This window comes from Anopheles funestus, chromosome X (genome assembly GCF_943734845.2).
Source record: "Anopheles funestus chromosome X, idAnoFuneDA-416_04, whole genome shotgun sequence".
Classification (NCBI taxonomy): Eukaryota; Metazoa; Arthropoda; class Insecta; order Diptera; family Culicidae; genus Anopheles; species Anopheles funestus.
In genome coordinates this window covers 5,092,557-5,105,764 of record NC_064597.1, presented here as the reverse complement: position 1 = coordinate 5,105,764, position 13,208 = coordinate 5,092,557, and the positions used below count along the sequence as shown (strand labels likewise).

Below are 13,208 nucleotides of genomic sequence, written 5' to 3'. Positions count from 1 at the left end.
TGCCGATTTCATTTATAGGAAATTCTACCATAAAAAAGATACGTTACTTAATCATTTTAAATGTATTGGTTATATTATTATAGCAGTAACAAACATGATACAACAATCAAACATGATTTTATTAGTCTTTAAATATATAGAACATTGCTCAGTTGTTTGTTTTGTTTTCTTCTTTTAATTCATTTCATATATCAGATATCATGTTTTCCATCTCTTTTGAAGCTAATATCTAACATTGTTTGTCAATAAGCCGTAGGGATGATTTAGAATCAGTTTGCAATTTTCACAATTATTATCAGTAACGTAATTATTAATTTTTGCTTTGAAAGGAATAGACTACGTCATTAAACTGTACAAGAAATATGTAAAGGTGTGTATACCTTCAGCTACTAACTTAAACGGAGATTGTGGCAGACTTTGTTGTTGGCGGTACGTGTTTCGTAAGTGCTGTATGAATTTTATGCTCATATTGCTGCTGCTGATGCTGGGTAGGAGATATTGTCTGCTCCTTTGATTGATTATGTTGATTTTGCGCTACATCGTAACGGGCATAAAATAACAAATATGGCGTTGTCACGTGACGACGATTTGGTGAAAGCACCTCCTCAAACTCAAGTTGAGTCATAATTTTTATTTTATCATCGTCACACATATACCACGTTAGCTGTTGATTTGCAATTGAATCGTGCATGACGTTGCCATAGTTTAAATCTTTACCTTCCTCACTATGTACCGGGTTTGCAAATAATGATGAATGACATTCCACTATAGTTGAACGGTCCTCACCGTTGGAAGCGTCTAACTTATGAGAGTTGTGGGTACAATTGTTGTTGCACATTGTCCCAGTTGAAATAGGCGCCGAGTTGTGGATGCTATTGTTTCGTGCGTTTTCACTACTCAAACCATCGTCCATGAAATATCTGCCATTGTTGGACGCCGCATGAAGTATATCGTTCGCATGCATTGCTTTCGTATGTACAGCACAGCAACCAACGCTCTGACAAGACAAACCGGACGTTTCACTTCCACTTATTAGCAAATCTCCAGAACTTTGAGCATGATTAATATTTGCATCGATGTTATGAATGTTGTAGAAATTGTCAATGTACCCAGTTCTGGCAGACTTTTCGAGACAGGTATCTGTGTTTGTGTTCAGCTGCAAACTTTCCATCCCATTAATTGGAGAGAAACGGTTAATTACATTATTTTTCAACTTTTTGCTAATATCGCCTGCGCTTGGTGTTTTCTTGCTGCCGAACAGCTTCTTTAATTGACCGGAAGCGCTTTTCTCTGCGCCACTTTGACCTTTGCCCGAGATTCCCGCGTTATTGATGCCATCCAAAGCATTCTGTGCCGTCTGCGCTTCGAACGATGCTGCGGCTAGTAAAGCTCTTCTCTGACGATCTTTAACACAATTTACATAGTGCAACGGAATTTGCAGTGAGCTGGTATATGCGATGTAATGTCCTACCGACATACGTGCACCGACATGCGTGATAACGCTGTATAACCTATAAATGTGACGCTTCTCGTTGTCCGATTTTCCTATACATTCCGCACAAAAGCATTGCAGTATGAAGGGCGTTGGAATATAGCTGTTGATTTTTTCCATATCGCCATTAAATCTTTTCAGCTGCAGCACCAACAACCGGGGCAATATGTCAAATGAAATTGTACGACACGCTTCGGTGTAGCCGGAACACACTTCGCATCTGTACTTGTTATCACCTCTAAAATATTCCTGGGTTATGCAAGCGTCCTGTAAAGAAGTAAAATGGGAGAAGAAAATGTTAACTAAAAATTGTAGCTAGTTCACTATTTGCTACAAGCAATGAAAGCGTAATTGAAAACATCATAACATACCTGATAAAATTGTTGAGGATTCTTAACGGCATCGCTCACTTCATTGGATGTGATCGGAATGGCAATGTCTATCATAGTTTCCTTCTGTTCCGTTACTGTTTCACACGATAGGCAACGCGTCCGGGACACTGTAACGCCTTCAAAATCTTCGCAAAAAAAGTTTAATCCCAGTGTCCGAATGCGCTGCTTCAATCGGTCTTGAGCAACGCTCGATTCCTGGACACCAGCAGCTACAGCAGGCAGATTAATCTTTTGCTTCCCCGCACACGTATGTACACAGCTGCCTCCAGCAGCAGTTTGAACGCTCACGACGGTGCCAGCCGCTGGATCAAACTTTCCCTCTTTAATGCATGATGACTTGGTGTTTTTCAATGATTCCTTGCGCCGACGAAATATATTACGCGCAATGAACTGAGTGTTACTAATTTTCGACTCTGAGCTGGTAGCGGTAGTATTGCTATTATTTATCGTTACATCTGTCGAAGCGGCTTTCTCAAGCGATGGAAATGGGCTACAAAAAAAGGTAAATAGTTTAATTAAAAATTAAAAACACAATTCAATTTATTTTGATGTGTAAAATGCAACTCATTTTGAAGGTTGCTATGGAAAATGCGTTTTCTTACCTTATCTTCAGAATATCCGGATTTTCTATAAGCTTTTTGTTTAGTATCTGACAGGACTCTCTTACACTGTCCAATATGCACATGAGAAACTCGTGCGCGTCCTGTTGTTGATTCCCTTCGAATGTACTGCTAACGTTTTGTACAGCCTGCAGCAAACCACCGGCATGAAATGGTTCAATCACATCGGACGCCTCGTTACGGGCAAGACTATGGAACAGTTCATGCAGCGTTTCGCACACCAGCTGTCTGTTGTTCTTGGTTCCGCTTCCATTAATATAACTAATATCAGAATTTCTTGACCTACTACAATTATCACCAGCACAGGTAGGCTTCGCTGCACTACAGGAATTACAACTATGCGTAGGACTATTTAGAACACTACATTTATCATTATCACCAAAGCTTATTTCACTGAGCGTGCCAGAACCATCGGTTGGAATAGTTGATCTGTTGCTTGCTGATTTTTCATATCCATTAACATTTCTGTCCTGTTGGATTAACTCCTTACTATTCCAACTATGTCCACCGGCACCTTCCGTACCTCCCGCAGCTGCATTATGAAGGAAGGAAGCTTTCGCTTTCGAATTCATCACATTTAGCTCATTTTGAGCGCTCTCATCATGTACCACGTACTTTCGATCTGCAATCGATTTGTGAAGCACTAGCTCCAAAAATTCTACAAGATGATGCAAATTATGGGTAAAGTTTGGTGCAAATCGTAATGTGTACAACACCGAATTCATATAACACGAGTTGCCTATGTTACATAGCGTTGCAAGTGAATTACTCATGGTGTGCGTTACCATACTGTTGAGACTTTTCATAACAGTCCTTAGAGCAGCGTTTGCCACTGAATAATCGCTAAAATTGCTTTTACAATCTTGTTCGACAGGAATCGTTCCATTCACACTTTGTCTTGCTATCTGAAAATAAAAAGAAAAACGTCCGCAAACCCGGATTCATTAGCCAGGGCCTATCACTAACCCTAAAAATTGAAATTAGTAAATTATTTTCATTACGAAGGGTAAATTTTGATTTTAAATTGATACTCTCAGCGTTATGGTTGCGATGGAATGGAAATCGATCGCTAGGTTAATGTGTAAAAAGAATTTTAATTGATCTTTCTTGTTAATGTTGTTAGCTCGTTAAAAGATGCACAAGTAATCTGAAAGCAATTTATGTCTGATTGTTGATTGTCTGGAAAAGGTTTATCATAGCAAATGATGGAATGAAAAAAGGTAACTACAGCAAAATGTATGGCAAGCTATAATTAAGCAGGCAAAAAGAAAACGCGTCAAATAGAACAGAATGTGTTTATGCTCACTAGCAATTGTAAAATACTTACAATTTCAAGCTTTCTGAAGACATACGTGTAAAACACAAATGTTTACAAACAAATGGCAAGCGGATCGCAGATATATAAATGTTATTCCACGTACGGCATAAAATACCGTGTAGCAGAAATTGCCACAAACAGGAATCTGTAAAAAAAAGGGCATTGATTATTGATTCGTTTAATTACGTTGCATATTGTACGCATTAACCTTTATTCAGCTGTTTGGCGATAGAAATTTACTCAAGTAGATAGTTCGTAACTATATCGGAGCTTTATGCTTCAAGGAAACCGATAAATTTTACATTTTCTTTGGCTCAAGCGGTTCTATCTTCCAAGCTCTTTTTGTCACAGCTTTTTACAGCGTCACAAGGGAATTCATATTGACTTTCTTTGATCGACGAATTCGTTTATGCACCAGACAAGTTCACGGCCGGATTACAACCTTCTCGAATTAGTTGCAATTAAACGATTAAAAACCATTTATTGTTATTATTTGTAACTTTCCTTTGCGAGAATTTTGGCATACTTTGCACACCAATCGTTTGACATGTAGGATGCGGTAAGCTGACAGTCCATGTTGTAAAAGCGCATTGGCGAAAAGGAACCGAAGAACAAGTGGAGAAAGAGATAGAGAAAACAAAAAAGGAGCAGGTTTTGATGACGCCATCATAGGTAGCCTTACGTCACTTTTGATTACTTTCGATGCGATACAGTAATCAAATCGTGTAGTGGCGTTTACATCGCACCTCCATATACTGGGGTTTGTATATTTGAAAATGTTTCGGGTTGTATTTTAATTTCCAAACTGTGCAGATATTATTGCTTCAATCATGTAACGTGAAAGAGAACACAATATGTAATGGTTTGAATGTTGTAATACAGGATTAGTTTACTATAGATTAGTCAGCATTGATAGCAACGATGATTTCGAACATTTTATTTTCAATGAAAATTATATGTGACCTTCGAAATATATCATAAATTAATTAAACCTAAAATTAACAATTTCATATCAGCAAAAAGATAAATAATACAAATGAAAATATGGTCGCAAATGTAAAAAACAAATTGTACATATTTTATTTTCATCCGCACGTGCGACAGTTTGTTACTCCATGCTCTATTATCCGTGTTTCAAGGTGTAAAGTGTTGAGGTTTGCTTCGTGCACGCAATATGGGGATGTGGCGAAGGCCAGGCTACAGGAAGTCCCTCAGATGGCCGGATCCTGTTCCTGTTTAAACAAATAAATGTATAATTTTTATTACTTGGTTTACCAATGCCTACCTCTACTCTCCACGTAGTATCATCTTTCGTATTAAGGACATGAACGTTCCCATCATCGGTTCAAATCTCTTCCCACGCATTCCCTTGAATGTTTTTTTCTCCGGCATATTATACAGCTTAAGAATAGAATTTAGCTGCTCAAAGCATCCGTAAAACAACCAACAGTTTAGGGCCAAACTATGAAAATGTTGCAGCAACAAACTGCAGTGGTGTTCGAATATCAAGAAGGAAGTTGTTCTTTTATAAATGTTAAGTTGAAATGGATTTGCATCGAGAATCGATCTGATGATTTTTCGGATCTCCACGGTTTGCTATATAGTATATATCGGGTATTATTTGTAAACGTGTTGAGTTATAAATCAAATTTAAATTTTATTCTAGAATAATACTCTATCATTGTAATTTTTTCATTAAAATTTTCGGCCAAATTCACTCCATTTTTTACCTTTCTGGGGTGGTCTCTGGTTCTTTCATCCAAGAGCCAAAGTTCTGCTATTCCTTTGCGAAGTGAATTTGACGATCTCAAACCGAGCATAACTTGCAAAAGTCTGCTAAAATTGCACAAGGATGCCGGTACTTCCTCTAGAAGAAAATTTCTGCGTGAAATGACCGTTAGCTAGGAAATGTATGTGAAACTCATTGTGCTCATACCTCTCTTATATACATTTCAGTATTGCGTATTGCCACGGATAAACGAGATTTGAACACATTATGTACCAAACGTCGTTCCTTTCGACGGTGGCGACCTCCTTTTCATTTCCGCCACCGACGGACACGTACTTGTGAAACACGCGAATTAACTTAAAGTTGTTTTAAGCGTGTACATTTTGTCCAAATCCTCGGAAAATAACATCAAAATGGCTGGTGTAAGTACAGGGCACCTTTTACGTTTTACAGTGTTGCGCTAACGCCTGCATTTTACGTGTACTAAACGTCTTTCGCATAAGCCGGGTTTTAGGGTTGTGACGATGATGGGGTTTAAGCCTACTGTTGCTTTTTTTTGTTTTCTGTTACAAAAATAGCTGTTTACGCGTAGTTTTAAAGCTCATCGCCTACTATTGATTCATCGCACCCTACGATAATAATCGCTTTGCAAACTTATGCTGTATCTGTTTCACTGGTAATAAGTTTTTTTTCTTATTTAATGTTTGCAGACTCTGTATACATACCCGGAAAATTTTCGTGCTTACAAAGTACTGATTGGGGCTCAATATTCTGGTGTTGCTGTGAAAGTTGCTGCTGATTTCGTGTTTGGGGAAACCAACTGCAGTGAGCAATTTCTGCAGAAGTTCCCGAGCGGAAAGGTGCCAGCATACGAAACGAAGGACGGGAAATACTTAACGGAAAGCAATGCTATTGCTTACTATGTTGCAAACGAACAACTTAGAGGAACGAACGATTTTCATCGTGCAGAGATCCAATCTTTCTTAAGTTTCGCCGATAATGAGTTACTTCCTGCTGTGCAAGGATGGACGTTCCCGATCATTGGAATTGTGCCGTACAATAAGAACAACGTTGAGCGAGCCAAGGAAGAACTGCGCCGTGGATTGACCGTTCTTAACAATCGATTGCTGAAGCAAACGTTTTTAGTTGGCGAGCGTGTTACACTTGCTGATATTGTGGTATTTACCACCCTGCTACACGCTTACGAGTATGTGCTCGATCCTTCCTTCCGTACACCGTTTGGAGCCGTTACCCGGTGGTTCACAACAGTAATGAATCAGCCGCAGGTGCAAGCCGTTGTCAAAACGCCAACACTCTGCGCCAAAGTTGCGCAGGCAGACCCAAAGAAGTATGCCGAGTTTCAAGCGAAAGTAAGTGGAAGCAGCGCTACAGTGGAAAAGAAGAAGGAGAAAAAAGAGAAGAAACCGGCACCAGAAAAAGCGGAATCTGCTACCGTTGAAGAACCGGATGCGGCCGACGAATTGATTGCAGCGGAACCTAAACAGAATGATCCGTTCGAAACGCTGCCGAAAGGCACTTTTAATTTCGATGATTTTAAGCGTTTTTACTCGAACGAGGAGGAGGCAAAATCAATTCCTTACTTCTGGACCAAATTTGATCCAGCCAACTATTCGATTTGGTACGGTGAATACAAATATCCGGAAGAGCTAACGAAGGTATTCATGAGCTGCAATCTGATCACGGGAATGTTTCAGCGTTTAGATAAAATGCGCAAGCAAAGCTTTGCGTCAGTTTGTCTGTTTGGCGAAGACAACAACAGTACAATTTCGGGCGTGTGGGTATGGCGCGGCCAAGATTTGGCTTTCAAGCTTTCACCCGATTGGCAAGTCGACTATGAAGTTTACGACTGGAAAAAGCTGGACGCTTCGTCCGAAGAAACAAAGAAACTGGTGGAACAATACTTCTCCTGGAGCGGCACCGACAAGAATGGCCGCAAATTTAATCAGGGAAAAATATTCAAATAATGTATCGTCCTAATGCGTCATTTGCAGACTTTTGTTCTGTTTCAGCCGTCGGATTTATTCATTTACCAGCAATCAATGTGGAAAATAATTCAGCAACTATCAATCTGTTAAGTTCTGTAGGAAGAGTAATGACTGTCGTGGTTTGTTTTTTTATGATTCGTCCCGGTTTTCGTCACTGTTAAGTATTCTCTCCTACCTAGCTTCAGTAGTTACGCTGCCATCAATCAATAAAGCATTCAGAAAGTGTTTCTTCCCAACAACGAGCTGAAAACAAATCTGGCCTGCGTTTGTAACTGCGAAATAAGATCGAACATTTGTTAATTTAAAAAAAAAAAACATTTCCCATGCCTAACGAATTACACCACTCACATGTTTTAACATATGGCTTCGTTTTCAATCTTATTGAATCAAAATAAAGTGATCACGATACAGATGGAACAATAAACTTATTTCTTAATATAAATGCAAGAAATCTCCATTGTTTTTCGTTGCACATGCAACCGTTATTGATCTCTAGGTTTGTCTTAACTAAATGCAAAGGGTTGCTGTATGTGGCTTGAACTAACCATACAGGGTTCTCAATATGTAATGAAGAAATCCTTTTATATTCAAATTAATTTAACTACAAATCGTTTACGACTCATAGCTTCAAATGGATCAGTTTGTTTTGGTTTGCCAACAAGAAAAACGTGCGAAAATTCCAAAACGCTTTCAATGTTCCAATATCAAATCGAATCAGCAATAAAATTAAAGCGAAAAATATACTTTCAAATTACAACTTATTTTAATGTGAACTCCTATACATTGGCACAATAAATTAGTTATGTCAACCGTTTAAATAATAGCCTGTGTTTAAAATACAAATTACAAACGTAACTAAATAATGTGGCGAAATAACCAAAGCATGTTTATACTTCCATTAGCATTTCAAGTGTGTATAATAATCAGCCGGATAATCACATTACCCGGGATTACTAGCACACAAGGCCCAAGAGCGGTGCTATCCGAAAATCAGAGTTCTTTTATTCTAAGGGACTGCACAAATACTGATGAAATCATTATATAATTCTTTTTCATTTGGCTTTAATAAGGTAGTGTGTGTTGAATGATTAATATTCACATATTTCCAAAAATGATCGTATAGCTCGTCGGCTGCAGTGCAGTTGAACAGTCCGCTGAAATACGTTCCTTTATTCACATTAAGATTACTTTCAAGTGGTTATATGATTTCAGATTCTATACGTGAAATAATATCCGTAGCCGGGCAATTGTGAGTATTGTTATGGTTGATATTTTGGTTTCTATTTAGCTTCATTCTTTGACAGGAAACAAAGATGTCCCTCATGTGTTATGCTGAAGATGCAATTGCCCAAAACTGGTGTAATAATATCATAAGTCTTTGGAATAGCCAGTGAAGGCTTAACATTCATTAATCTTATACAGAATTTACATGATCATTACATTTCTCAAGAAATAACCCTCATAGATGTATCATGTTTTGGGCGAACGCATTACATCGCTCTCTTTCTCTCTCTCTTCTTGGCTTAATGATCTCTAAGATCATGCCGGCCATTTCTGGCTTATTGGACTTATTTTTAACACATAGCTAGATAGTCAGTCCTTACTACGAGAGGGGACGGACGGGATTTGATCCTCAATCCTGTCGTTTAGAACCGGCGCCATTTATCAAATACACCACCGAGCCACCCTCGTTATATTGCATTTTTTCATGAAAATCTTTAAATTCTCTATGTTTTTCCACTATATTTTACCCATATTAAATGAAATTAATTTATTTTACAGAAATTGCATCAAAAAGAAATCATGAGCTGGAAAATACTTCCCTATTGTTATACTATATCATTGTTAAAGGGGTTTAACAATACCGCCAGTAAACATAGCAACACTCTTCTTGCAAGTAGCTGTCTGACTATCGTAGCATTTAGGTTACTGCATTATTGGAGAACACGATCGAAAATTGTTGTCCCCAATTTAGACACCAAAGAAGTAATCATCATTACAGGATGTGATTCGGGTTTAGGGTAAGAAACTTGGGTATCTTCAGTCTCGTCTAATGAAGCTATAGCTTGGCTAATTATTCATTTTTGTACTCGGTTTCGATCACAGCTACAATATGGCACGCATTTGTCTGCAGGCCGGCATGACAGTGATGGCGACGTGCGTTAGTCAAGATTCGGAAGGGTACAAATATTTGAAATCTCAAGAAACAGGACAAGCGATCATCTTCATCATGGATCTCAACGACCAGCAGAGCATTGAAGATACACATCGACAAATACGGAAGTGGTTTACAGCAACCAGAGAAAATGGCTCTGTCCGTAAGTATTACGACAGTATTTTAAATTTTCAGAATTAATATTGTTCATAACTTTTTGGGTTTTAATTTTGCAGATTTATACGCACTTGTTAATAACGCTGGGGTTATGTGTTTCGGTGAAGCAGAATGGCTGACAACTAATTTAGCCAAACTGCAACTTAACGTTAACGCAATCGGTACTATGTTATTTACCATTCCACTGCTTGATATGGTGAGAGAGGACCGATCTCGATTGGTTATTGTTACTAGCCACTGTGGACGACAAGCATTGCCGGGATTGAGTGTTTACTCTGCTACCAAGGCAGCGCTCCGTGCGTGGACTGATGCCGTACGCATGGAGCTTTTGTGTCATAGCGTTCCCGTCATAGAATTTATGCCCGGGTCATTTGTATTCCATTCCAATATCTGTTCTCGACAGGCACAATACTTTGATGAAATGTGGTCGAACCTTAATTCAGCACAACGCACGCTATATGAAGATTACTTCCGCCGTTATCGGGAATATCTTGAGCCTCTGTGTCAAAGACGCCAGGTGGAAAACTTTAAAGAGAACGATCCATTAACCGTTTGCATTCGTCGCGTACTATTTGATGAAAGACCTAAATCGTATTACGTATGTGAACCGTGGCGTTATTTTTTCTATTATAATGCTTTTCGTTTGCTTCCCAAAATCATTACGGATAGACTTGTACGAAGATTTTTAGCGATGCCAGTATTTTGAAGAAAAAAAAATATGCTTCTAATAAAATAATTGTTAATCTATCAAAAGTAAACCAAGTATGAACACTTCTTTTGCTCAAATACATGTGTAAAAACTAATACCATTATAAATATATTTTACAACCTGGAGTATATAGTTCCGTTACTAACGCTCCTATCACAACAAATATTGCATTACAACTCGCACTTGGAAGATTATAGGAACATATCGAGATAACTCGTCTCTGAACAACACCATATAGGACCTTTGCAAAAGACTTCAAGAAATACATAGATAACATAGTAGCTGTAGTTGTAACGCACTCTCGAATAACCCGGTGTTGATTACTCTTATCATCTTTACCCATGCACCAGCACAGAGAAATTCCGTCTATTCAACTGTTCAAGAGGCCAGCAATACACAATTAAGCGAAAGTATTTCGAACTGATAACAAATAATAGATAATGTCACATGGTGAGAGAATCACCAGTTACCAGTTGCCAACAGGACCTCCTACTGACTGGAAGCTTATTTCGGACAGAGTAAGTTTCATATTGCTGTTTCTTCGTTAATTCCTGTCCTCATATTAAAAGTTAAACTTAGCTATTCGATTTATTCCGTTTTTAGAATGTTAACAGCATTGTTGCAGAGAGCGCCCAAATTAACAAACGTATTTTATCAAGTAACTGGTGCTAGATTCGCTAGTAGCATGGCAACCTATTTGGTAGAAGAAGAAAAGTACAGTTTTCTGAAAGATCTCGGACTGCAACGTGTAAATAGCGGTGTGTATGATGGCGAATGGCTTGCCGGTAACGCAAGTACAGTGAAGTCCATCGATCCGGGCAGTGGTCGTGTGATCGCGGAAGTGACAACGGGCTCAGAGAAGGATTTGGAGCGATGCCTTAGCGCTGGTGTAGCGGCATTTGAGGAATGGAAAAAATTACCCGCTCCCTTCCGGGGTGAAATCGTTCGTCAGATCGGTGATGAGTTGCGCAAATTTAGAGATCCACTTGGAAAATTAGTTGCACTTGAGATGGGCAAAATATTGCCAGAAGGTGTTGGGGAGGTCCAGGAGTTTGTGGATATATGCGACTATGCCGTCGGATTGTCACGTATGTTTGGTGGGTTTGTATTTCCTTCCGAACGGCCACAACACACTATTATCGAAAAATGGAACCCACTTGGATTGGTGGGTGTGATATCGGCATTCAATTTCCCGTGCGCCGTTTTTGGATGGAATACGGCAATTGCACTTACGATCGGTAATACGGTACTGTGGAAAGGTGCACCAAGTACGTCGTTGGTGAGCGTGGCAACTACTAAAATTGTGGCAGATGTTATTAAGCGCAACAATCTGCCACCGATTGTAACACTTTGTCAAGGAGGTGATGAGATAGGCAAGCAGATGGTTAAGGATGAAAGAGTGAAATTAATGTCCTTCACCGGAAGTACTGCCGTTGGTCGTACGGTCGGTGTTGAAATGCAGCGACGTTTCGGGCGGTGCCTATTAGAACTTGGGGGTAACAATGCACTTATCATCAATGAAGATGCTCCACAAGAAATGGCACTCGATGCAGCATTTTTCGGTTGCATTGGAACAGCTGGACAGCGCTGCACAACGACCAGGCGATTGATTATTCATGAGAAACTGTACGACAATTTTGTTCAGAAGTTAGTGAAACGCTACAATAATCTAATGCAGCGTGTTGGACATCCGCTGGAGCAGTCTACGCTGTACGGACCGGTCCATAACCAGCAAGCGGTAGATAATTACATGCAAACGGTCCAGGAAGCAGTTTCCTTGGGTGGTAAAGTAGAATGCGGTGGTAAAGTTATTCAGCGACCTGGGTTCTATGTAGAACCGACTATTATTTCCAATCTGCCCCATGATGCTCCTGTGGTAAAGCGAGAAACTTTCGCACCGATTGTGTACGTTTTTAAGACAAAGAATTTAAAAGAAGCAATCAGCTGGAATAACGAAGTGGATCAAGGGCTTTCTTCATCATTATTCACCAATAACATTCAGTCAGCGTTCCAGGTAAGCGGTTGAAAATATTTTTTCAAAAAACGATTAGTTAATTGGAAAAAACTTAACAAACTTTTTTTTCGCTGTAATTCCCAACAGTGGATAGGCGAGAATGGTTCTGACTGTGGCATAGTGAACATTAACACTTCACCGTCTGGTGCAGAAATCGGAGGTGCCTTTGGTGGTGAGAAACACACAGGAGGTGGACGCGAATCTGGTTCCGATTCATGGAAACAATATGCCCGCCGTTCAACAATTACTGTCAATCATTCCACCGAATTACCACTGGCGCAAGGAATTGTTTTTGAATAGACGCTTGAAGGTCAATGCCAATATGAGAAAAATAAATACATGTTCTTTATAAATCGAAACTAAATATTAGCAAAATAATTATCACAACATGTAGTAAATCGTTTCATTTGGAGCGATTTTTTTTAATAGTAGTCCAAAGTATATTTTAACTATTAATTCATTGTATGTACAGGTAACCTTACATAGCGCATGTACGAAGTAAACCTTTGCTGTCGGTGAATGAATTAATTTCAGCTTGCTATTCTCTCGCAATTATGACACAGCTCTATTCGATGCGGAGCAGGTATCTCTGCTAT

The 13,208-nt window shown here is 39.2% G+C and overlaps 4 protein-coding genes across 5 annotated transcripts; 3 read left to right on the top strand and 1 right to left on the bottom strand.

The window, feature by feature from the left end:
• Positions 1 to 98: 98 nt before the first annotated feature.
• LOC125772447 (ubiquitin carboxyl-terminal hydrolase 1) lies at positions 99 to 4,417 on the bottom strand. Its single transcript, XM_049444137.1, has 5 exons — positions 4,031 to 4,417; positions 3,832 to 3,967; positions 2,487 to 3,409; positions 1,864 to 2,374; positions 99 to 1,759 (listed from the first exon to the last, which is right to left on the bottom strand). The coding sequence occupies exons 3-5, from the start codon at positions 3,308 to 3,310 to the stop codon at positions 395 to 397; spliced, it is 2,700 nt and encodes an 899-aa protein (XP_049300094.1). The 5' UTR covers positions 3,311 to 3,409; positions 3,832 to 3,967; positions 4,031 to 4,417; the 3' UTR covers positions 99 to 394.
• A 1,420-nt stretch (positions 4,418 to 5,837) lies between these two features.
• On the top strand, positions 5,838 to 7,981 carry LOC125773027 (elongation factor 1-gamma-like). The gene is made up of 2 exons (XM_049444226.1): positions 5,838 to 5,973; positions 6,262 to 7,981. Exons 1-2 carry the CDS (start codon positions 5,965 to 5,967, stop codon positions 7,534 to 7,536), a joined length of 1,284 nt encoding a protein of 427 aa, XP_049300183.1. The 5' UTR covers positions 5,838 to 5,964; the 3' UTR covers positions 7,537 to 7,981.
• A 110-nt stretch (positions 7,982 to 8,091) lies between these two features.
• LOC125773117 (short-chain dehydrogenase/reductase family 9C member 7) lies at positions 8,092 to 10,647 on the top strand. Its single transcript, XM_049444300.1, has 4 exons — positions 8,092 to 8,806; positions 9,340 to 9,578; positions 9,664 to 9,875; positions 9,949 to 10,647. The coding sequence occupies exons 2-4, from the start codon at positions 9,361 to 9,363 to the stop codon at positions 10,593 to 10,595; spliced, it is 1,077 nt and encodes a 358-aa protein (XP_049300257.1). The 5' UTR covers positions 8,092 to 8,806; positions 9,340 to 9,360; the 3' UTR covers positions 10,596 to 10,647.
• A 265-nt stretch (positions 10,648 to 10,912) lies between these two features.
• Positions 10,913 to 12,976, top strand: LOC125772824 (putative aldehyde dehydrogenase family 7 member A1 homolog). 2 transcript variants are annotated; one of them, XM_049444199.1, is made up of 3 exons: positions 10,913 to 11,116; positions 11,202 to 12,612; positions 12,700 to 12,976. In XM_049444199.1, the coding sequence occupies exons 1-3, from the start codon at positions 11,046 to 11,048 to the stop codon at positions 12,910 to 12,912; spliced, it is 1,695 nt and encodes a 564-aa protein (XP_049300156.1). In that variant the 5' UTR covers positions 10,913 to 11,045; the 3' UTR covers positions 12,913 to 12,976. The 2 variants fall into 2 exon arrangements, with proteins under 2 accessions (XP_049300156.1, XP_049300151.1); XM_049444194.1 differs by having other exon boundaries at positions 11,178 to 12,612.
• The last annotated feature ends 232 nt before the right edge of the window (positions 12,977 to 13,208 follow it).

Excerpts from the sequence above, each read along its gene's own strand:
- LOC125772447 (XM_049444137.1), bottom strand. The coding sequence starts at position 3,310 with ATGAAAAGTCTCAACAGTATGGTAACGCACACCATGAGTAATTCACTT. Across the intron at positions 2,375-2,486 it reads CCGGATATTCTGAAGATAAG|CCCATTTCCATCGCTTGAGA; the intron begins GTAAGAAAACGC and ends CTTTTTTTGTAG. Across the intron at positions 1,760-1,863 it reads ATCCTCAACAATTTTATCAG|GACGCTTGCATAACCCAGGA; the intron begins GTATGTTATGAT and ends ACTTCTTTACAG.
- LOC125773117 (XM_049444300.1), top strand. The coding sequence starts at position 9,361 with ATGAGCTGGAAAATACTTCCCTATTGTTATACTATATCATTGTTAAAG. Across the intron at positions 9,579-9,663 it reads GGATGTGATTCGGGTTTAGG|CTACAATATGGCACGCATTT; the intron begins GTAAGAAACTTG and ends TTTCGATCACAG. Across the intron at positions 9,876-9,948 it reads CAGAGAAAATGGCTCTGTCC|ATTTATACGCACTTGTTAAT; the intron begins GTAAGTATTACG and ends TTAATTTTGCAG.
- LOC125772824 (XM_049444194.1), top strand. The coding sequence starts at position 11,046 with ATGGTGAGAGAATCACCAGTTACCAGTTGCCAACAGGACCTCCTACTG. Across the intron at positions 11,117-11,177 it reads GGAAGCTTATTTCGGACAGA|CTATTCGATTTATTCCGTTT; the intron begins GTAAGTTTCATA and ends AGTTAAACTTAG. Across the intron at positions 12,613-12,699 it reads ACATTCAGTCAGCGTTCCAG|TGGATAGGCGAGAATGGTTC; the intron begins GTAAGCGGTTGA and ends AATTCCCAACAG.